Below are 25,714 nucleotides of genomic sequence, written 5' to 3'. Positions count from 1 at the left end.
AAAAATGTTGCAAATGTTTGTGTTTGTAATCCTTGTATTTAACCATGGTGGAAAGCTTGTAAAAGCTAATGGTAAGCTGCGTTACTTAGGCGGAAAGGTAGAGAAGTTTCCTCCAATGGATGTTGACTTTGTAAACAAGAAGGACCTTGAGGAACTGTTCAAGGGTCTGGGGTACTTGGCATACAAACAAATTTACTGCCACGATCCAACTGCTATTGAGTTCGAGGATGGTCTGCATGTGCTCCATGGTGACAAGGAGATAAACAATATGTGTGACTTTACTATGAGCCACAATATGAATGAGTTCCACCTTTATTTTGAGCATGGAGTGGATATTCCTGTTGTAACTGAAGATGATCCTATGGTGGAGGAAGTGGTTTCTGAAGATAAGGATGTGTTGGTGGTGACAGATTCTTCAAAATGATCGTCTTCATAATCTGATCCCTACAAGAGTGATGAAGATGAAGCTTACAAGCCTCCTCCTCCTGGATATGAGACTGAGAGTAGTAAGGAGTCTGTAGAGGTACAAAGAAAAAAGAAAAAAATAGGAAGTCTTCCTCACCTAAGACTATGGCAAAGAGAAGGGCCTCCAGGAGATATACTAGTAAGAGAAGGATGAAACATGTTCTAAATAGAGAAATAGAAAGTGGGACTAGCAGTGGAGATTTAGGGTTGGGTCAAGGCCAAGGTAATGGAGGATGTCTTGGGCCAGATGGGGGTAATATGAAAAGCCCAAGAAGTGTTGGAGATGTGGGGAAAAAGGAGGTTCCAAATGATGCTGGTGAGGATGTCGTTGATGGTGGTGAGATTGTATATGAATATGAGTCTGAAGATTTTGTGACTCCTATTTTATCAGTTGATGAGAGGGGCCCTACTGGTCCAAATTTTAATGAGGACAAAATATTTGGAGATATGCAGTTTGCAACTATAGAACAATTTAAAAAAGCACTTAAGTATGTGTTTGTGCAAGATGGGAGGGATTGCATGTATATCAAGAATGAGCTGGGGAGAGTTAAAGCAACTTGTGCAAAGGACGATTGTCCTTGACTGATCTATGTGTCAAAAAACTCAGTTACCAAGGTTTTTGAGGTCAAGACATCGCACAGTGAGCACACATGTGGCCAAGATTATGGAAGCAACCTTGCTGATAGAAAATGGGTTGCTGATAAATTGGGATTGCAACTGAAAATGCAACCAAAGTTGATACCTAGGGAGACAATGGATCATATGAAGGAAGATTACAATATTCAGTTGAATGGAAAGACGATTACAAGAGAATTGAAACAGGCTAGAAAGACTGTCATGGGCAATGAAAGAGCACAATATGGGAAGATGAAGGACTATTTGAATGAGATACACAGGAGCAATCTAGAGAGCACAACACATATGAACACTTTACCCCAACCACAAGGGCCAAACTTGTTTCAGAGAGTGTACATCAGCTTTGATGCTTGTAAAAGAGGCTTTAGGAATGGGTGCAGACCACTTATCGGGTTGGACGGGTGTTTTTTGAAGGGATACTATGGAGGCCAACTTCTTTTTGCAGTAACACAAGATGCAAATAACTATGTATTTGTCATCGCATTTGCTATAGCCAGGGTTGAAAACACTGACAATTAGAAATGGTTTCTGAATTGCCTTTAGGAGGACTTCGAGCAAGCATGCTCTCTTGGATGGCATCTGATGTCTGATCAACAAAAAGTATGTTACATAGTGACTATTTAGCTTTCACTATTATATGTTTGGTACTAATTTAATTCTGTCATCTAATATTCTAGAGGATCTTGTAAGGGCAGTCAAAGAGGTGATGCCAAATGCATATCATAGGAACTACGTGCTGCATATGTGAAAAAATTGTGAATAGAGATTTAGGAATAAACAACTAAAGGGGTGTGTTCGGGAAGCCGCAAGGAGCACAACTCTAGTTCAGTTCAAGGCTACCACAAATAGGTTGAAAACTGTGAGTAATGGAGCATGGAAATACATGAGTAAGTCTGAACCTAACATATGATGTAGTGCATTTTTTATTCACTACCCTAAGAATGCTGCTGTGACAAACACCATGTGTGAGTCTTGGAACGCAGTTATAGTGGAGGCTATGGAGAAACCGATTTTGACATTGTGGGAAGAGCTAATGGTTCATATTATGAAAAAAGTAGCCACACATAAAAGAATCTAGGGGCATATAAAGGAAGGTTGGTACCAATGTAGCAAATGAAGTTGGACAAATGGATTAAGCCACGAAGCCATAAGTGGAATGCTCAATGGCGTGGTGACAATGACAAGGTTGTATTTGAGGTATCCAGAAATTCACAGAAGCTTGGGGTTAACCTCAAAAATCACACCTGCACTTGTAATTTATGGCAGCTCACAGGTTAGGTGTACACATCTCCAATATTTGATTTATATATTACATTTGAGTTATCGAGGTAATTAATCTAGATTATGTATTCTATGTCAGCAACATGTATGAGATTTATATATGTTAGTTGCAACATGTATATGCAGACCATTTATTTGAGACAATATGTTCTGTAGGTGTACCTTGTGTTCATGCTGTTGCAACAATATCCAGAGTGAGAGTTAAATCAGCTGAGAATTTTGTGTCTCCATTTCTCATTATGGAGGCCATAAGGAAGACATACGACATTTGTATCAACCCTGTAAATAGTGAAGAGTACTGAAAACCAATTGACCAATTGAAAGCTGATCCACCAAAAATTGTAAGGCCAGCTGGTAAACCAACTAAGAGGAGAAATGAATCAGTTTCACCTCCAACTCTAGCTGATGGCCACAAAGTTAGAATGACCTTCTAGGTTACCTGCATTAAATACGGAGAAAAAGGGCACAATTTCAAAACATGTGTAAAGGAGCACCTAAAAACCCTAACTGACAACCTAAAAGCAGGAAACATAAGAAGGTATGTTTGAAAAGTGCACCAGTTAATGAGGATGGGATCAATAATGAGGTTGTTGCTCCAAATGCTGATCCTGCACTAGTGACTGCTTCTCCAGTTCATGTTAACTGGAGTATAGAAAAATTGGCTTTGTGTTCTTCCTCCATGGAATTCTAAGTTAATGATGACCAAAATATGTATTATTTTTTACGGTAAAACCTCTGACTAAACTCACAACAACCCCAAGTCTTAGAAGCCTAAGCCTACTTTAAAAGAAATTAGGGTTAGAACTATGAACTGACATATGCTGTGTTTTTTGTTTTTTTTTTTTTGGTTTAGTGCTATGCTTGACTGTTTGTGTTGTTAAATGTGATTGGTATAGAATGAATGCTCACTTTTTTTGTCATATTATTTTTTGCAACTAGAACAGACTAAGTCTAAGAAGCATAAGAAAAAGATGCTAAAGAGGCCACATGCTCGACAAGATGGACAAGAGAAAATCTCAATCACTCAGTCTGCTTCTCCAGTGGTAAATGCTATTCACTTTGGGCTACTGTATTATTGTTCAACTCATTTTTTGTGAACTTACCACATCTTATAGAGGTTGTTGCATAGCAATCTCAAACTGAACCTGCACCACCAATCCAACCAAGTCATGCACCACCAGCCCAGCTAAGTCCTAGATTCAGGCCCAAGAAGAAGACTTTTAGGCCACCAGGTCCTCTGAATCCATAGCCTCCCTTAAACTATGGTCTTAATCAGCCTGCACTACCAGTCTAGTCTCTTTCAGGCCACCTCACAGCTACACCAAAAAACAATGAGGCCATCTCCAAAGAAACAGTGGCAGCAGCAAGTAGAGGAACTTCCTCAAAATTATTGAAATTCATTCCAACACCAAATTTCAGGCCACCAAAGCAGTCTTAGTTAACTAGGATGGTTATACCATAAGACATCGTATTTGGTTATCTGTGTTTTATGTTGTTTCTGTTTTTGGGTTGCTAATCCAGAATTTGGGAAACTAGTACCAAGTAAGGACATGTTTTTTGGAAACTTTGCCTCACATAGTTTGTGAGTTTTACTTTGAAAACTTTGTCTAACATATTTTGTGAGTTACCATTTGAAAACTTTCCCTCACATGGTTTGTGAGTTACATATTGTAAACATTGGAATTGTGAAATGATAATATATCATGTAAACATTGGATAATTAATTAATAATTAGTCAATAAATTAATTATTATTTAAAGAAATTATAAAGTTAAATTTTATAATTTAATGATGTAGAAATAATTAACATATGAATTTTGACACTAATTTTAAAGGATTTAGCCTAAAATTGGACCAAACGGGCCAAACCAATTGAACCGGATCCAATACCCAACCCAACTCACTAACATACATGAGCTTCAGCTCATCTTGCTCCCTCACCAGTGAAAAACACGCTAAACATAAGTGAGAGGGGAGAAGAACATAGTAAACCCTAGTTCCAAATTCAAATCCACTTAATTTTTAATCCAGAGCTCCGATTGCGTTTGCGGCTATGCGACCACTGCGTCGAGCTCTACAAAGTCCACTAAATAATTTGGTAAGTACCTCACTATTTCTTGCTCAGCCACTCTATCCCTAATTTCGAAAATTCAGGATGTGATTTTGAGAGATTATGTGATTTTGGTGTTTAGGATCAAATTAGCATTGTGGACTTGTCGAGTCTTGTTCCAAATTTCCGTTGGTAAGGTGAAGAATCACTAACTTTTGTGAATCATTAATAATTATGAGTCCTAAGTTAATTTTTAGTAATATTGTTGGTATTAGATTATATTGTGAGTCTTTGGATCAAATTGGTGGTGTTGCAAAGCGGGAACTTGAGTCTTGGTGACTGGGAGTTCGCGTTTCATGAGGACTTGAAGCATTGAAGCTTGAAGAACGGTAAAATTGAAGTGTTTTGGGCTTTATCGAGGAATCAACCAAGGTATAGTTTTGGTTTCTCATAGATAACATGTAATGCTTCGTGGAAACTTAGGCTAGATGACTATAGGATAAGTTGTATGACATGGAAAGTTGAGGATTAGTGACTTGTTGTTAGAATTTGTTGAGTGAGTGACTGAAATGTATGATAAATGATTGATGATAATTTGTATTGAATAATGATGTTGATGAGAATGTGTGATGAATGATGATGATATTGAGTTAGGATGATGACATTTGAAATGAATAATGATTAAGTATGGTTTAGGTTGAGAATGCTTAGAGGTATTAATGAGAGTTATGTATTGATGATGAATAATGTTTGTGAGTATTGGGGTTGTGATAGCAGTGAAATAATGCGTTATGTATTGAGGCTTTTTTAAAATTGAGGATTGGTGATTTTTTATAAAAATTTGATTTTTTTGACCAACTTCGCCGAGACATAACTCTGCTTCCAGATCCTCAATTTCTATCAAACTTTATTTAAATAAAAATTAGGTTTATGAAGTTTATGCCGTTCAAAGAACGGATGAAAAATCATTTAAAACAAAAAAGTTATGCACGTGAGAAGTTCGGAGCAAAAATCTAGTTTTCTGCAAATTTAACAGCTTTTGAGAAAAAAGGTAGTGTTGCGTACGCGACCTACACGCATGACGCGAGCTATGCTCACTGTTTTGCAATCTCGCGTATGCAGGGCAAGACCTGCGTACGCGAAACCTAATTTTCTAAGCTCGCGTACGTGAGAGAACGCACGCGACGCGATCACTCGTTCCTATTTTGAAATCTCGCGTATGCGGACATAGTCTCACATACGCGAGCCCCTTGTTTTAGCCAAAAATGAGATTTTTTGAATGTAAAGTCAGTCCTCTATATTTTAAAACCTCTTTTATACTCGTTTAAGGTCCATTAGTAAGCTTTTAGGCCTTAGAATGAGGGTGAGTCCATTAAATACGAAGGAGGAGACATTTGAAAGGATTTTGTGAAGTGTTAACTGAAATAATGAAGGGTTGGTTGATTGAGGAAGTGCGGAATATTGAGACTATTATGAATGAAGGATAATTTGATTGATTAATATAATAAATGAGACATGATCGAGCATGATTGATGATGAGCATGTTTATGTTTTCTCTCTATTTGTAAAGTATGTCGGACACTATATCCCATGAGTGTGTCGGCCACTATATCCCAAGAGTGTGACGGACACTATATCACAAAAGTGTGGGAGCACTTTACCTTAAAAAGTGTGTCAGGCACTATATCAAATAAGTGTGGCGGGCACTATATCCTTAGAGCGTGGATCCCAAGAGTATGGGAACACTTTATCTCAGGAAATACGACGGGCACTATATCCCAAGAGTGTGGAGGCATGTCAGAGAGACGATATCCGGGTTAGCTATCGGGTGTGTTAGGTTCTGGCAAAGTAACCGACATGTGAGCTCACGGCCAGTAGGAAAGACATACATCATATGCATTTGTTTGTCTTGTTTTAGTTTACATTACTTGAGTTTGCCTATTTGAATATCTATGCTTATTTGCTATATGTTCTACTTGCTGTATCTACATTTTATCTATGTTTTCCTTGTCTGTATTGTATATCTGTACAACTGAGATCCCCCTTGTCTGACGGATGAGTGACGAGGGTTGTTCCACTAGAGTTTTAGAGGGTTAAAGAAAAGTGAAAATTCATGGGTTAAGTTAGATTTGGATTAAAGCCTAAATGTCTTAGTGTGTGTTTGGATTACAGTTTGCAAACGGGAGTTTGCATAGAATTGATTTTACAAACTTAATTTTGATGAAAAGTGAGTTTATGTTAACGTGATTTATGTTTGGCAATCTTTATATTAAAATGGATTATAGTAAAATAAATGTTGTTTGGATTATGCTACTCAAAATCACTTTTAGATGAAAAATTACTAAAAGAGACATCAATTTAAATAATTTTTTATATTATCTTATCATTTTATTTTAGATATTTGAATAGATCTTATTAATTTATTTTATAATAAAAATGTTTATCATATAAATAAAATAAATACAATAAAAAATAAAATTATAAAAGAAAGTACGTACTATACATTCTATAATGTCAAACAAAAAAATGTTCTATAATCTTTTTAGTACTGTTATTACTCTTTAATTTATATCATTTTGGAATATACATTTTTATTATTTGTGACTCTTTTGTTACTTATAATTAGTATATAATAAAAACGAAAATAAAATACAGTAAGAAGTACAATAAAAACAAAAAAAAATTCATATCAAACATAGTATATAATAATTACAACCAACAATATGTATCATATAAATAAAGAAAAATTACAATAAGAAGTAAATAAAATTCATATGAATAAAATAAAATAAAAAAATAAAAAATTTTATACACAACATAAATATAATACAATAAAGGATAGAAAAAAATTATATAAACAAAAAATATTATAAAAATTAATAAAAATAAGAATTTATATCAACAATAGTTGTCATACGAATAAAAAAATACAATAAAATATAATAGAACACTAAAAAAATAACATCCAAATACTAAAAAAATAATATAAAAAATAAATAAAAAAATACAATCAAAATATAAAATCAAAATATGAAAGAGAGTACTAAAAATAAGAAAAAAATTAAATTTTTTACCTTGTCAGTGATTGAAACAAATCTAAAAAATTTTGATAGAAAAAAAAATTAGAACGAAGAACATACACAACAAATGAAGGAAGAACTATTATGAAAGTTATGGTTACTTGCATCCATTTCATAGAAGAGAATAGAGGGTAGGGATGGTAGAAATGAATAAATTTTTCACCTAATTCTTCCAACGGTAATCAACTTTTTTAACGTGAACGCAGAAGCTAGAAATTTTAGCTTAACGTGAACGTATTCAGAGGTAAAAGCACTTCTGGGTTCAGAGTTTTAACAAATTGCCAAACATAAAAATGGGACGTTAAAGACACTCAAACAGACTTTTTTCTTCTCTAACGTGAACCCCAAACACACCCTTAGATAACATACCTTGTTTATGGTTATAAATTATAACTCTAAATTTTAAATTTGAGTGTCGGAGTTCTAGGATTGCCTCTGCCTTTTTCGAGACCTTATATATTATGTATATTGGCACCATTACCATACTGAGAACATCCGGTTCTCATCCTATACATATATTGTCTTTTTCAGATGCAGGTCGAGAAGCATCTTGCTAGGCGTATGAAGTTTTTTGTCCCAAGCGGAGTTGGGATATTGTATTTTGAGTGTTCTTATGTATATGTATATATATATATATATGTATAGATTTCTCCTTTTATATGTTTCACTTTTGTCCCTTTTAGATGCTTTTTGGAGAATTAGGAGTTTACTTTATGTATTTTGGATTATATGGGTTGTATATAATTGTATATGATATTTTCCGACCGGCCTTGGCTTCGCTGGTTGAACCGGAGCTCGATATTCTCTATCTTTGACACTCCGACATTATTATATGTTTATGTCCTTACTTTTTTTCGTTCGCAAGTTTCTGTTACGTGAGCGTTGTGCTTTTCTTTTCACGATTTTTTTTAAGTTTTCTTTCAATGCTCCTCAAATATTAAATTCCTTCAACTATTATTATGTATATATTTAATTTTAGAGATCGTAATATCACACCACATCTGTTTTACGACTTAAGCGTAAAGCTCTGTGCAGTAGGGTGTTACATATAATCTTTGTGTAAATGTGCATTATTACTATGTTTTTAGTTTCCTTCAACCTTGATTCTGTCAATCAATTATACAGAAATCATGGAATGTACAAAATATGCATAACTGAATACACAATAATGTTTATTAATCCAGGACCATAGTTTATTACAATTTCATAGTCTAATCTTTCACTGGATTCCCAAATTGTACCCATTACGAAACATTAAATTTACACTAACGAATATATACTAACATTATACAGCTGTAACTAGACTCCATCCCTTTCCTATTACAATGTCCAACAAAATCAACCCAAACAGTTTCTAATTGCTAAAAGCACCACTGTTCTTCTCATCTTTTTTTACCTCATCCATCTTCTTCTCTATCTTCACAATTCTGTCTTCCATATTTTTTGTTGGGTGTGTAATTCCATCTTGTGGCACTTCATCAATACAACAATAGGCAATATACTCATCTAACCAGGCAAAGTATTTACAATGTCGTATGTTGTTCTATATCAAAGATGCCACTGTTAAACTCCAAAAAATTACAAAATAACTCAGCAAACCAAACAAAACCCTAAACACAAAATTTACCTTAAAATAAGAACAACCAAAGAAAAGCCTCATTGAATTTTTTAAGTGCCAGATTTGAACAAAATGGCATAGGATCCACAATTACACACTGAAGGAACAAATTTCTTCTTCATCCTTCTCGATGCTCATTCCAGACTGCTTCCATCGGCACTCATTCGACTGCTCCAACTCTCCTCACACTCACCGCATCTTTTCTCACCCTAAACCCTTTGAATCGTACGAGAAAGGGGGGATTATGAACCCCAGGCGACGACGACGTTTCAGTTACAGGGAGGGGGTATTTAGTCCCTACAACAATTCTCATTGACACGTGGCACTTGCATTTGACAACTCAGCCTCCAACTGACACGTGATACAGGAAACCTGTTCGCAACCGGTCACAGGGGTCGATTAGTTCACTTATATCAATGGATGGGGACCTGGTTGAGGTTTAGTCATGATCAGGGTGCGACATGTGATAAGTGAATTTTTGCCGGTATAGAAATTATCAAGTAATCAATCGTAGTATAGTCTAAACCGACGCAAAATCCATTATCAAAGTAATTCTACAATCTATAACCGAGAGTATTAGTCCCGAGTCGTTCTTCCCTAGGAATGCTACAAGGATGCATGTTATTGGTTAAGTGGTCTTTGGTGGCTTGAGGAGTGTGGCATAAAAGTGCTAATAAAAGAAAACAACAATCAATCTATATTAAAAGCCTTGGCCAAGGTTGAACATTGGAAGTTCCATCACTATAGCTTCATTCAATTGTGATAACAAAGGAGTGTTGCTTTACTTAGTTAACCCCTAATCATAGAGGAAAGTCAAGTAAAAGTAACTAACTTAAGTCACAAGTCCTAGTCTTACCCTAGGGAAGTCTAGCTTTAGTGCACTCTAAGTCAATTAGCAATCCTCAATTCTTAATCAACAATTGACATCCATTATTCAAGTGTCTCCAATGACTCAACCACTAGGCCAAGTGAGGGGATACTACTCCATATCTAAAGTTGGCATTTTCTCAAACATTTGGAGGGCAAGAATGAAAGACATAGTAAAATTGAGAAAAGATTTAGAATCAAAGTAATTCAACACAAGAGATTAACAAGAATCAACAATGAACAACAACGAAAATGAGATCTTCAATGAATCAATAGAATCCAAAACAACAAAGTTAAACCTAAGATCTATGAGAATTGAACAATTACAAACACTAATTGAGATTAGAGAAGAGGATCTACAACATGAACAAAGTAAATTGAGTGTTATACTAGATCTCACCAAGGAATGGTTGAGAATTGAGAAAATGAAGATGAATCCTAGAGAGAAGTTGGAGTTTCTCTCTCTACAAATGTAACTAACTAAAAATATCTACCTAAAGATGTAAAATTAGTCTATGGATCTGAATGTGTATCAATCCCCTTCAATCATTGGCTCTTATATGCATTGTGACGCCAAAGTTGGTTGCTAAAACCTTCCAAAATCGCCAGGCACGTGTTGCAATAAAAGAATCACGTGCGGACTACGACGCGTGCGCGCACGGTACGCGTGCGCGCACGGTACGCGTGCGCGTCCTTGGCCTGTATCGCAATGTGCGCGCGAGCGCCTTGTGCGCGTACGCGTGCTTGGCCGAAATCAATTCTTTGACTTTTTGTGCTTCTCTCCACTTGCATGCTTCCTTCCTTGCTTTCTTTGATCCATGCCTAGCCTATTTCAATCCTGGAATTACTAGCAAACACATCAAGGCATCTTATGGAATCAAAGAGGAACTAGAATTCATCAAAATAAGGCTTAAAAAGCATGTTTTTACACTTAAGCACAAATATGGGAGAGATAACAAGACCAAGCTAATTCATAGGCTAAATGTGACAAAAGGTTATCAAATTACCCTAAATTCAATACAAAACAAACCGTCAAATTGGGGTTTGTCAACCTCCCCACACTTAAGCCTTAGCATGTCCTCATGCTAAAATAAAAAGGAACTAAGGGGTATGACATTTATTGAATGCAACTAAACTATATGAGTCCTATCTAAATGCAATTATCTAAGCACATGGAAATGCTTAGTTCAAACAAATCAATTCCCAATAGAGCACGTGTAAGCACAAGAGCTAAGCAATAGGAATTAAGTCCAAACCACAATTGTATTGAATTATCAGAAAGAGTTCAAACTTGCAAGAATATAGATATGGGTGAACACATGTGATTGAACTTTTGAACCCTCACCGGATGTGTATCCGCTCTATTCGCTCAAGTGTTTAAGGGTTAATCCACTCAATTCTCTTCTAGTCATGCTTTCCAAAATTTGATTTCCTTCTAACAATCTACACTTATTTAATGCATGCATACATTCATCATGAGGTCTTTCATTTAGGTTGTAATGGGGTTAGGGTCAAGGTAGGATCATTTATGGTTAAGTGGACTAGGATTTGAATCTTTGATTAGCATAGACTTTCCCACCTAACTATATAATGACCTATACAAGTTCAAACTACTCTAACTACCCCTTCTTCACTTCTTCACACACTCATGCATCTTCTTTTTTTTTTTATTTTACTACACTTATGCATTGATTCTTATTGAGCTTCACTTTGGGGCATTTTGTCCCCTTTATTGCTTTTCTTTTTCTTTCTTTTTTTTTCTACATACATTTTTTTCTTTTCTTTTCTTTTTTTCTTTTTTTCACTTTTATTTTTCTTTTTTTTTTTCATTTTTCTTTTTCTTTCAAACTATATACAAGAACATCAATGCATAAGGTCTATACATTTAATCAATACATGAGTATGTTCCCAATTCCTTAAACATGAAAGTGTACTACCCTTTTTATCCCATCCAATGTTCCCAAGCCTCACCAACTTTGAATAATAAACACTCTCACTAGCCTAGGCCAATCAAAGATACAAACAAGGACTTTTCATTGGTTTTCCGCCTTAGGCTTGTAATGTGCTAAAAATGGGAATAAGTTGGTTAGTCATAGGCTCAAATTGGCTAACAAAGGAATATAAAAGGGTTGGCTATTTGGGTCAGTGAGCTAATGAAGTGATGGCCTCAATCATACAAATGCATAAATACAAGAAATAAATGGACATATAGAATCAAGCAAATCAAGGATCATAATCATAGAAAGAGAGCAATTTCACACAAGAATGGAAAATAAGTGGTTATAAAATGTAACCACATCAATAGGCTCAAGTCTCACAAGCTTATGTTCTCAATTCAATACATGCTTCACAAAGTATGAAATTCAAGCAAGTTGCATAAAGATATAGCTTATTCAATCAATTGGGTTGGTGCCCTATGCCCTACAATTAAAATTCTTGGAAAATCTCAGTATTTGACTGAGCATTGTTATGATTGAAAAATCCAAAAATTTTCCCTAGTTTATCCTTTCCTTTTTCACTTAAAACTAATTTCTTATGCAAAAAGGGTGGCTAAGTTTCACTTAAAACATGATTTTTAATCACAACCACAAATTAAAAAGAAAAAAAATATTCAAAAGAGAATATGCAAAATGCATAAAGACAAATCCCACTAAAGTATGGAATCTATCATCCAAAACATCTAAAAATATCCAAAAGCATTAAAATATCTAAAATCTGAAATAAGCAGTAAAGATATCCAAAAGTAAACTCAAAATACATCAAATATATACAGAGGGTATGCAAAGTAAGATAGCTAGAAAAATGGCCAAAATGTTCACCGGTATCTAATGATGCCACCGGCTACCTCCCCACACTTAAGATCAAGCATCGTCCTCGATGCTAATCCTGAGGATCAGGGATAGGTACACTGATAGGCTCTGGCTGTGGCGGTGAAGATGGCGGCAGTGGCGGTTTTGCAAGAGAGCAGAGGGAGAGAGGGGTGACGGCGAGTGGATGAGAGAGAGAGAGAGCGAATGGGAGTGGTTGTGATGAGAGAAGGAAAGAGGGTGCCCGTCCGGTGGTGGCTGCCGGCGGAGCAACAGTGGCGGAGGGGGGAGTGAGAGGGGAATCGGAGATGGGAAGGTAGTGACAGGGAGAAGAAGAGGGATAAGAGGGAAGGTAGGGGAGTGGGTGGTGATGGACGGCGGCCGTTGGTGGTGGTCGCCGGTGCTGCTGCCGCGGAGAGGGTAGAAGAAGAAGATGGAAATGGGAGAAAAAGGGGTTTTGCGCGACTGCGCAGTGCGCGTCGCGCATTAGCTTATCATCTTTTTGAATCGACGCGCGCGCGCACCTTGCGCGTCCGCGCGCATTGAGGAATCTAGGGACCTACGCGTGCGCACACAATGCGCTCGCGCGTGGATGATCAAAATAGGCAAGGATGCGTGCGCGTACCGCGCGCGCACGCGTGCAAGGAGTTGGGCTGGAGGCTTAAGGTTGGCCCATATGAGGCCTAACTCTCTGGTCAATGGCTTGGAGGTTGCACTACTAGGCCTGCGCGTACGCGGTATGTGCGCGTCCGCGTACAATTGGCAGTTTGCCATAAGGCGCGCAAGCGCGATACGTGCGCTCGCGTCCTTTTCTTTTCTTGGTTTATGGACGCGCACGCGGCACGTACGCGTCCGCGCGAGTTGAGTTGGGCCAGGGGCTTATTGTTTGCCCAGAGCCGGCTCAACTCTCTGGGTATTGGCCCAGAAGTTGCAGCAGCCGATTGACGCGTACGCGGTAGGTGTGCGTACGCGTGCGTTTCCTTATAGTTGTATGGACGCGCACGCACGTAGTGCGCGTCAGCGCGGAGTGAGTTGGGCTTGAGGCACAACGCTGGCCTGGGAGAGGCCCAACTCTCTGGAATATGGGTGATAATGCATCTGCTCATGGACGCGTGTGCGTACATGGTGCGCGCGCGTCCACTCCCCCCCTTTTTTTTTTTTTGAAATGCCTAAAAGCTCTAATTGCCCAAAGACTCCCCATGGTGCCTACAACTCCTTATTTAGTCAAAATCACACACTTTCTAAAATGTAAGTTGGTTTTGAGATTTATTCTATTTCTACTAAGCACAACATACATGTTAATATGCTAGCAACTAATGTACACAAACAAGCTAATTATGAAATGAAAAACTACCTACAATGGTAACTCAAATCATTTATTAAACAAAATTAGAAGGGAGTGGAAAGAGTTTACCATGGTGGGGTGTCTCCCACCTAGCACTTTTAGTTAAAGTCCTTAAGTTGGACATTTGGTGGAGTCCTTGCTAGGGTGGCTTATGCTTAAACTCTTCTTCGAATCCCCACCAGTGTTTGCTCTTCCAATAGCCTCCGGGATCCCAATTTAAACGTACAAGGCTTTCAAGGAGGCCTAAGCAAGTAACAAGGCCCCTAAGTTGATAGTGATCTATGTATGTTCCGGGGTCCCATACTTTGTCTGTCAACCCCTTTTCTTCTTGATCTTCATGCTTCCAATAGAGTGACAAACTTATTGAATTCTCCTTGTAACTCGTACTCATCATCTTAAACCCATTGAATTTGGCTTCACTCAACCTTTGAAACTCAAAGTTTGATCTCCCATCCTTTATGCACCTTGTTTCACATTGTCCACCAACATCTAATCCGTTCTTACTCTCTAGCCCACAAAGAGTTCTAAGTTGACCGTCCGTTTCTAACAACGCATATTGATATGGGCCAAGAAAATTAAAGGATGAGATGATTACCCACTCAATTTGTAATTGGGACGGCGACTTAGCAAGGAAGATATCCAATGGTCTTGACATTGTAGGTTCCACCACTTCCTTTGGCTCCTCCATGATGATTTCCATCTTTTGATAACTTTCTTTAAATTCTTCTTGGTTGCTAACTTCCTCCAAACCTTTATCATTGATCAAGTCATGTGTTGGAGGTTGCGTATTATCCTCCTCAACATCATTTTCGAGTTCAATAGAAGAGACTTCAACGACTTCCACAAGATCATTAACACTATCACTTGGTGTGAAAGTGTTCTCAAGCTTGAAATCCACTTCTTGTTTAACTTCTTTTAATCCTTCAACCATTTCGTCCTTCTCAATGATCTCTTCCTCCTCTACTTGTTGCAAGACATCCCATCTCTTCGTTCTCGTGTTGGGATCTTAAAATCTCCTTCATGCTCATCTCTTCGATTGATTTCTCACATTCATCTGTGAAGATGCTTTGCTTGTTGTATGAATCCCAAGAATCTATCTTTTGACGGATGGTTGCTTGAAGTCGATTCATTTCTTCTTTGAAACGATCCCTTAATTCTTGTTCCGCTTTACTAACATAAGTAGGATCATATTGCTCTTGGATTAATGGGCATTGATATGCTTCCATGGAGGTTTGTGGCAGAGAAGGAAAATCATGATATGGTTGGAAAGGAGATTCATCAAAACTTTGAGGTGGGAAGTTATTTTGGTTATTGGTAGAGGATGGAATTATACGGGATGTAAATTCTTGGAGGGTAGAGGTGAAACTAGTGAGTGCGGTTTGGAGCTCTTCTTGCTCTTGAAGAATGATGCCAAGTGTATCATCCATGGGAACTTGGGTTGGAGGGTAAAAGTGTTGGAGTGGTGGTGATTCAAGGGTTGCTTGTTCATAATCGTCACAAGGGTATGCATAGGGGGAATATAGATTTGGATCATATGTGGGCACTTGGTGGAAATAAGATGTGGGTTGAGAATATGGTGCATAGAATGGTGGTGGTTGAGTGGTATAACCATGATAAGAATCATCATATCCATAGGAATGATATGCATTATAGGAAGGATTACCATCGTAGTAACTTGAGGGGGAAGGTTGCCATGATGATTGCTCATATGGATATGGCTCCCTTCCTAAGAATTCATCTCTCCCATAATGTGAGCCATCATTCAAGTTTTCATCGCCTACAAAATAGTCATAGTCATATCCAAAACCACAAGGAGGAGAATTCATAGTGGCAAATAAGAACAAAACTAATAGAGATCTAAAACTAATGGAGACCAACAAACAAACAAAAGACAAACATATTCACAATATTCACATATTTACATTAACCAAAGTCATGGCACTCATGCGCGTTCCCCGGCAACGGCGCCATTTTGATAAGTGAATTTTTGCCGGTATAGAAATTATCAAGTAATCAATCGTAGTATAGTCTAAACCGACGCAAAATCCATTATCAAAGTAATTCTACAATCTATAACCGAGAGTATTAGTCCCGAGTCGTTCTTCCCTAGGAATGCTACAAGGATGCATGTTATTGGTTAAGTGGTCTTTGGTGGCTTGAGGAGTGTGGCATAAAAGTGCTAATAAAAGAAAACAACAATCAATCTATATTAAAAGCCTTGGCCAAGGTTGAACATTGGAAGTTCCATCACTATAGCTTCATTCAATTGTGATAACAAAGGAGTGTTGCTTTACTTAGTTAACCCCTAATCATAGAGGAAAGTCAAGTAAAAGTAACTAACTTAAGTCACAAGTCCTAGTCTTACCCTAGGGAAGTCTAGCTTTAGTGCACTCTAAGTCAATTAGCAATCCTCAATTCTTAATCAACAATTGACATCCATTATTCAAGTGTCTCCAATGACTCAACCACTAGGCCAAGTGAGGGGATACTACTCCATATCTAAAGTTAGCATTTTCTCAAACATTTGGAGGGCAAGAATGAAAGACATAGTAAAATTGAGAAAAGATTTAGAATCAAAGTAATTCAACACAAGAGATTAACAAGAATCAACAATGAATAACAACGAAAATGAGATCTTCAATGAATCAATAGAATCCAAAACAACAAAGTTAAACCTAAGATCTATGAGAATTGAACAATTACAAACACTAATTGAGATTAGAGAAGAGGATCTACAACATGAACAAAGTAAATTGAGTGTTATACTAGATCTCACCAAAGAATGGTTGAGAATTGAGAAAATGAAGATGAATCCTAGAGAGAAGTTGGAGTTTCTCTCTCTACAAATGTAACTAACTAAAAATATCTACCTAAAGATGTAAAATTAGTCTATGGATCTGAATGTGTATCAATCCCCTTCAATCCTTGGCTCTTATATGCATTGTGGCGCCAAAGTTGGTTGCTAAAACCTTCCAAAATCGCCAGGCACGTGTTGCAATAAAAGAATCACGTGCGGACTACGACGCGTGCGCGCACGGTACGCGTGCGCGTCCTTGGCCTGTATCGCAATGTGCGCGCGAGCGCCTTGTGCGCGTACGCGTGCTTGACCGAAATCAATTCTTTGACTTTTTGTGCTTCTCTCCACTTGCATGCTTCCTTCCTTGCTTTCTTTGATCCATGCCTAGCCTATTTCAATCCTGGAATTACTAGCAAACACATCAAGGCATCTTATGGAATCAAAGAGGAACTAGAATTCATCAAAATAAGGCTTAAAAAGCATGTTTTTACACTTAAGTACAAATATGGGAGAGATAACAAGACCAAGTTAATTCATAGGCTAAATGTGACAAAAGGTTATCAAATTACCCTAAATTCAATACAAAACAAACCGTCAAATTGGGGTTTGTCAACATGTCCCATGGACAAATGGTCAGGGGGCAAAAAGGGTACTTATCCTAAACAACCTGAAAATTGTAATATTGAGTTGTGACGAGAAAAGTGTTAACAAGTTTTATAACATAATAAGTGATTTAGAGAAATTTTAGAAGATCGGCAAATTTTATTGTTTTTTACTAACAATTAGCTACTAATGTTTAAAAATATAGATAAAAGATATATTATTAAATTACTAAACTAAAAAAATTAAACTAATAGCTAAAAATAATGGCAAAAAAGATAAATTTTGCTACTCCTTTAATATTCTTCAGTAGTTTAATAACTTGATTAAAAAAAAATTTAAATGATCCTTTACTGCATAACATGAGCAACCAAAATTTAGTGATACCATAACAGGTTCTACCATTACAGGGTTAGTGATCAACTACTTCACATAGTATAATTCTTGATTATCCGTTGCACAAAACCGTAGCACATGTTCATAGCTTTTGCTCAAAGGATAAAACTAATTTTTTTTGTATTTTTAATTAAGTACATCGTTTCAATCAAATTCTATTAAAAAGAATAAAGGAATTTGAATTTAATTAATGGTGAATTCTATGATGTAGAAAGAAAGATTCTTCTACACTTGTATATTTGTGTTGTCAAAAGGGTAGTGTGACAAGTATTTTAAGAGAGTAGTTGAAAAGACAAGATTTAATATATTGTAGGTAAATATAATACACTTTATTTTATGCAATATGTGAATGATGTATTGATTAAATAGACTAATTATATTTATGTTAATTAGTTATTAAAGATAATGTTGGGTCTGCTATGATTTTTTTATCTTTGAACTTTTTGAATATACACTCTCTCTCCCTATATCACAGTAACAACTGAAAAAAAAAATTTTGAACCAATAACTCTAAGTTAAAGTTAATATAAAAAGAAATCTAAGGTAATAATTTTTCTTCCAACTCATTTTATTTGAAAAAAAAAATTCAATTAATTACTTTTATCTATATAATAAATATCATCTGAAAAATTAATTTTTACACACAAAAATTTATTAATATTTATTTTAAATTAAATTAATGAATGTATAATATATATTGGAAAGTTTATCATTCTTCTTCAACACACTTCTATCGTCTCAAAGAGAAACTAATCGTATAGTTTTATTAAATCTGTTCAGACATACTTTTTTGTTTAATAAAATAATAAATATTAAATATTCACTCAATAACATAGTTTATTCATTGTAAAAAATTAATAATTTAATTATAAATAATAGGTTACATCTAAAATGTTCCAATAATAATTTAGAGTATTTAATATTTTTTTAGACAATTTTTTTTGGAATATCAATTATTAAAAGATTTTTCTTTTTTTAGTATTTGAAACTTTCTTTTAATTATTTCTTATGAACAACTGTAAATAGATATTTTAATCAAACAAAATAATAAGATAGCGCCTACATAATATCGAAAAAATAACTATGTTTTCTTATATTTTTTTGGTGTCTACCATGTTTAATTTTGGGTGCACATATTTTTAGTGAGTTTAATTTTGATATATTGACAGTGTAAAATGTGTTTTACACAATCGTATAATTATATTTGGTCTTTTGAATGACAATTCACACCATCAATATAAAAAGTAATTATTTTTGTTAATGTAGTGTTACGTCATTAGATGTAGATATAAAATTATTTTATACTAACACTGTGTTAAAATTAAATTTATTTTTAATTTTTCTTTATAACAAAAAGTAAAGTCTCTGGTTACAATTTTCATTCTTAAAAAAAATCAACTCTCCCACAACCTAGATTCTCTCTTTCTATACCATAAAAATGACAGTATTACAAATACTATTTTGACATCAATATTTTTTAAACAATTAAATATAAATTTTTTTTGTTTTATTAATTAAAAAATAATTTAAATATATAAATAATTAATAACAAACTATTTTTATAAGATGTCAAGAATACGGAAATTATTTTCTTTATGGATGCAGTGTTGGTGAATTGGCCAGATATTGGCCAAGGAGGGGAATTACCAGAGGATGGAGCTGACCCTCAACACGCCGGGGGCGTGGTGGCTGAGCCGGGGAGCCAGTTGGCAGCACGTCGGGGGCGTGGTGGCTGAACAGGAGAGCCAGGTGGCAGCACGCCAGGGGCGTGGTGGCTGAGGTGGAAAGCCAGGTGACAGCACGCCGGGGGCGTGGTGGCTGAGGTGGCAGAACGCCAGGGGCGTGGTGAGTCATCACGCCAGGGGCGTGGTATGTGAGGCATGGCAGAGCTGCGCGAAGTCCCAAGCACCTGCTGCACCACGCGGGGGGCGTGTTGCAGTCCTGCCTGCATGCAGGAGACAGCCCCCCACCCCGGGAACCAGCGCCAGTGATGCTCCATGTATATATGCATGTCGTTGGGCTCTCTTCTTCTCCTTCCATTCATAGTGTTTGAGTTGAAAGAAAAGAAATACACGGGAGAAGGAGAGAAAGAAGTGAGTTGGGTAGTATTAGTTAGGAGAGTATAGTGAGTAGTAGTTCATAGTGGTGAGTTAAGTTTATACGTGGAAATAAAAAGAATATTAGTTTAAAGGATTGCGGGATCGGCACCCCCTTCCGACCTGGGATTTTTTCCCGACGATAGAGTATCGGGATTGGTACGTACGCTCCTATGGACATCTGTTGAGATTGACGGCCTACGTTCCTCATCATCCACACCCACCTGCCCCACAGCCACCTCCCCCACAGCATGCAGTGCTTGAGCCGATTCCTTATTATATACCACAGCCACCTGCCCCACAGCATGCAGTGTTTGAGCCGATTCCTTATTATATACCGCAGCCACCGGCCTACAGTCATGGTAGCCATCACTCTCAGGCCAGTCACCACTCTCAGCACAGCCCCCACGCTCAGAGCAGCCACCATTCTCAGCACAGTGACCACGGTCCGTCCGGCCATCATCATGATCCCATACTTACCATTCCTTCCGGTACAGATTGGTTTGACTTCTCCAACGGCAGAGAGGCTGGTTTGGGTGGCTGGTCAGATTTTAGTGGTATCCCTTCACTGTCGGTGTCAGCTGATCCACGTAGGGCATCAGTAGATATGGCTCATGGTTTGCAGGGTCGTACTTCCGACCGCACGTCAGGGAGTGCGTCATGTGATAGTGGTTTTATGCATCGTCAGCGGGCATACACAGTTGTTGACACGTTCAACCCCGGATCATCCGCTCCGACAGATGCAGCTGGGTCGGCCGCTTCGATAGATGCAGGTGGGTCGGCCGCTCCTACAGAGGCAGGTGGTTCGGGAGCTCCGGGGGTGGATGACTCAGTTCGAGGTCACCCATATGACCTATGGACGGAGCGAAATCCACCTGATAGGTATACTCCATCGCGGTTCAGTCTGGGCATTATGGGTAAGGGACTGAGGTACTTTGGTGGAAAGAAGTGAGCTTCGATTTAGGTTATGTAGATTTTATTTTCAGAGTTAAGTTAATGTAATTCGTGTTTAATGTTTGCTTTGTTAACTTATGTAACCTGTAGTTCCCTTTTTTTGTATATTAAGTTAAGAAAATCAGTTAATGACAATATTAAGCAGACATTTAGATATCAATGGATAGACTTCATTTGAAAAATACAAACACGTCTGATTTTAAAAGCACTAACTGACGAAATGCAAATTAAAAAGTACAAACATGAGCACCCTAAACTATGAACCAGCTCCACTCGGTCCAGCACGCTGCGGACACCTACTCCGACTATGACCCTGAGCACCACAGAGACGGCATATCCGAGGACCACGCATGTCACGTGAGTCCATTTCATTCAGGTATCGGGTCAGTTTGGGCCTGCCTTTAGACGTTCGCCTCAGTGCGGGATTAGCGACCAATGTGGGTCCCTCATAAGCAGGCCATGTCTCAAGATCTCCTAATGGTGTGAACTCAAACCTATAAACCTTACGAACTTCCGTCATCTTGTACACATCATGCACATACAACTGCCAATCGAACCGCTGGTTAGCACAGCAAGCAATAACATGGCGACATGGTATTCGTTCAACCTGAAAGTGCCCACAGTCACACGTCCGTCGCGCTAGATCAACAACTAACACCTTTCCAGTAGTCATTTCGCGCACCTCAAACACCTCATTTCGTCTATCAAAGCGGTGCACAACTATATTCCCAGCCTGTTGCATACTTGCTTCTATCCGCTGTTGCGCAAATGCGGAGTACGTAAATCCAGCACGCTTGCGTTCGTGAGTCTCCGCACTCTTCCGCGTAAAGAGTTCATTTAACCTATAATATGTTGCTCGGACCAGCGCCAACACAGGTAGATTACGGGCACCCTTCAACACTGAGTTAATACACTCCACAAGGTTCGTTGTCATATGGCCCCATCGATGTCCCTCGTCGAATGCCAATACCCAATGTCTGAGTCCGATGGCATCGCACCACCTTGCATATGCCTCGCCTCGCTCTTCCAACCTCTTATAGTTGATATTGTACTCCTCCACCGTTCTTGAATACCCTATATTGACAACAAGCTTCTGCAAGTGAGGGACTTTGAATGCCCTTAAGAAGTTACTGCCGATGTGTCTTATACAAAACATCCACCATGCTCTTGGAGGTTGCCAGTCACCACCGGAACGATTAACTGCTGCCCGTATTGACTCATGCCGGTCTGAGATCATACCCACACCGTCTTTTCTAACAACATACGTTCGCAGATTCCTGAGGAAGAAGTGCCACGCATCAGCTGTCTCACCTTCCACCAAGGCAAAGGCGATAGGCACAATGTTCTGGTTCCCATCTTGTGCAACAGCGACTAGAAGTGTACCTTTGTATTTTCCGTATAGGTGTGTGCCGTCAACCTGAACCAGGGGCTTGCAATGCCTGAATGCCCTAATGCATGGATTGAAACTCCAAAATACACGATGAAGTATTTTTACACCTTGTGCCTCCTCATTCTCGTTGTAGAGTGGTCGTGTTTCTATTTGGACAACTGAACCAGGAATCTTCTGCACCATGATCGAGAGCCACCACGGCAATGCTTGGTAAGATTCCTCCCAATCACCGAAAACGATGGCAACTGACTTCTGCTTTGCCAACCAAGCCTTTCGATAACTGATGGTATAGTTGAACCTTGACTGGACTTCCGCAATTATAGATTTCACCTTGATGGACGGGTCCGTCTCGACCAACGGCCTTATAGCCTCAGCAACTGTATCTGAGTCCAACTTGGAATGATCTTGTGAAATCGTTCCGATGGTGCACGTGTGCCTACCGTTGTATCTGCGTATCTCCCAACAACCTTTTCTCCGTATCAAGCTGGCTCGGATAAGCCAGTCACATCCACGCCCGTACATCTTGCATTTTGCATAGAATGTCTGTGGCTCAGACTCAAACACATCATAGTCAACTCCTCTAGATATAGTGAAACTTCTAATTGCTGCAACGACCGACTTTCTAGAACTGTATTCCATTCCAATTCGGAACTCTCCGTCCTCAGGATCAGCAATACCTACAGAAAGCCGAAATCATCATTTATTGCACAGTCCAAGGTATAAAGTAACAAAAACTTCTTATTTAGTCAACACGTACCTCTGTTTGCATATTCCGGAAACTCGGGGGCATGCATGGCGTCGAGATCCAACTCACACATAAAAGGTGGAACGCCCATCGGTTGACTCCTCGAGGGATGAACCACTACATTCTCCACTGCTGCCTCAACTCCCACATCACCATCCTCATCTTCATCGCCGGCTTCATAAGTGGCTTCGAAGTCCTCTTCGCTGTCACTATTCATTCTTTCGTACACTGCAGCTATATCATCATTTACATCTATATCATTTTGGACCGCTACTGCCTCTACAGCTTCAAACTCAACGTACAACTCAATCTGTGGGTGTCTCATATAAGTCTGCCGGTGAATTTGAAACATATTCTGCATACTCGCTTCATCCGTGATCGGAATGGTATCAAACTGTATTAGGCCACCAAAAACCACAACCGGATTCCGGTACAGAATTCTGCTCACTCTCATTAACGTACCATTCTCCATGCTTTGACATAGGCCGTTCTGCAGCTCCATTAACGTCATCGTGCATGGAACCACAAACGAAAACGGATTTTGTGACACAAACCTCACTCCCTCATGAGTATTACGTATTATCTCACCATTACGATACACCACCAAATTTGCGGTGTCCTCCATTACACCAACTACAGCATCAAAGAATCCTCACAACACACTCAAATCTCACTCACTCAGTATGGAAAACACTATCGAGCTCTACCTTATATAGAGCGGTGTACTTAACACGCCCCCCACGTGGTGTACACTTGGACCAATCACCCTTCGCCACGTCAGCACGCCCCCTACGTGCTGACGCAGCACGCCCCCCACGTGGTGTAGCTATCAGCCAACCAAATTGCGCCACGTCAGCACGCCCCCTGCGTGCTGACTAAGCACGCCCCCTGCGTGCTGCCTAGGTGGCTCAACCACAGTATGCCACCTAGCTTCCACGCCCCCCACGTGTTGTATACACCACGCCCCCTGCGTGTTGTGAATTTCATCTGACACGTCCATCTCTGTATAATACACACAGTTGCTCCATTTTCTCCCAATTCACCAAAATGTTTTCCATATTTAAATTAATCAGCCTCAAGAATATGTGGTGTTTGAATAATATTTTGAGTAAAGTATACTTTTTGTCCCTAAAGTTTGGCAAAAGTTTCAAAAATACCCCTAAATTTTATTTTATTTCAATTTTGTCCCAAAAACTTTCGATTTGCATCAAATACACCTTCGACGGCTAAATTTTCAAAAAAAAAATTAAGACCAACACGTGTAACTAAATCTGGTTTTAAACACAACAATTTCAATTTCATTGTTTTCCAAACTACTCAAAATCCCAGTCTATTACCTGCTTTAACAACATCTAAACTAAATGAAAACTAAATTTACTCATTTATAAAATACGATACCCCTTTTCTTAAGTAAAACTTTATCCAGCAGCATAAGGTACACGAATATTACCATGCAGCGTTAGGCCATAGATTATGGATTTTACCGAGGGATAAAATAAAATTCGAGAGCATACATTAGAGAACTCCGAAAACGACACATTATTAAATAGGTAAGTGGCAGACTGGCAATCAAGGAGAAGAATAAAAAATACAATCGAATAATGTTCTGAGTTACAATTACACTTGCAGTAGTTCAAAATAGTTACAGTATTTAAAGAACCACCAATTGGCAAGTACCAAAACTAACCTATGGTTACAACTTATAAGACCCGACCCCCCCCCCCCCCCCAAAAAAAAAAACAAACAAAACAAAAAACAAAAAGAATACAGAAAAAGAAAACATCAACTATGATCAATGGTCACAAGAGGTTATATAAAGGAAACCGTTTTGGAAGGGAAAAAAAAGGAAAAAAAGGACAGGCAATAGTTAACACCTGGGAAAAGTTGTCGCCACACTTCAGAAGAGAAATACGTTAGCATGAATATCTAAATATCTAATGAAATAACATCGTACATATGATATTGATACTAAAGAAAATTTGTTCAACCACAAAACATGTTACCTAGGTTACGTTTGTTTTTAGAGACAGGACAGGACATGACACTGAAACGGAGACAATAGGACGGAAACACTAAAAATTATCTTTTGTGTATTGTGTTTGGATACCATGGACAAGACACTAATGTAATGTCTAGTATTACGTTTGGATACACATGGACAAGACTAAAATATTATATGAAATGACTAAAATAGCCCTGTGATTCCAAATTTTCTACATCAATACAAATTAATTTAATAAAAAATGAGAGTACGTAAGAGTACAGACGGAACTTGAAAAAAATATTTGAAGAGATAAAAAATTTTAATAAAAAAATATATTAGTATTTATATTAAAATAAAATTTATAAATATAATTATTTTATTTCAAAAATTTATTATTAATATGTAGGAATACATATTGTTAAGATTAACAAAAAAAATAAATTTGAGTTTGATTAATAAAAAATTTTGTTTAAGTTAATAAGCCAAATTAATTTTAAATAAAAAATTAATTTTAAAAAAATCCATTTTTACATGAAAAAACAATTAGTTTTTGCATTTAAAGTATCTTTGAACAACGCAATAGAAAAAATAAGAAGGGGTAAT

At 37.8% G+C, this 25,714-nt stretch overlaps 1 protein-coding gene across 1 annotated transcript; it reads right to left on the bottom strand.

Moving 5' to 3' along the window:
* Positions 1 to 21,248: 21,248 nt before the first annotated feature.
* On the bottom strand, positions 21,249 to 23,752 carry LOC130965587 (uncharacterized). The gene is made up of 2 exons (XM_057890355.1): positions 23,140 to 23,752; positions 21,249 to 23,059 (listed from the first exon to the last, which is right to left on the bottom strand). The coding sequence occupies exons 1-2, from the start codon at positions 23,750 to 23,752 to the stop codon at positions 21,249 to 21,251; spliced, it is 2,424 nt and encodes an 807-aa protein (XP_057746338.1).
* Between the last annotated feature and the right edge of the window lie 1,962 nt (positions 23,753 to 25,714).

This window comes from Arachis stenosperma, chromosome 3 (assembly GCF_014773155.1).
Source record: "Arachis stenosperma cultivar V10309 chromosome 3, arast.V10309.gnm1.PFL2, whole genome shotgun sequence".
Lineage (NCBI taxonomy): Eukaryota > Viridiplantae > Streptophyta > Magnoliopsida > Fabales > Fabaceae > Arachis > Arachis stenosperma.
This window is presented reverse-complemented; position numbering and strand designations above follow the sequence as displayed.

Excerpts from the sequence above, each read along its gene's own strand:
- LOC130965587 (XM_057890355.1), bottom strand. The coding sequence starts at position 23,752 with ATGGAGGACACCGCAAATTTGGTGGTGTATCGTAATGGTGAGATAATA. Across the intron at positions 23,060-23,139 it reads TCCGGAATATGCAAACAGAG|GTATTGCTGATCCTGAGGAC; the intron begins GTACGTGTTGAC and ends GGCTTTCTGTAG.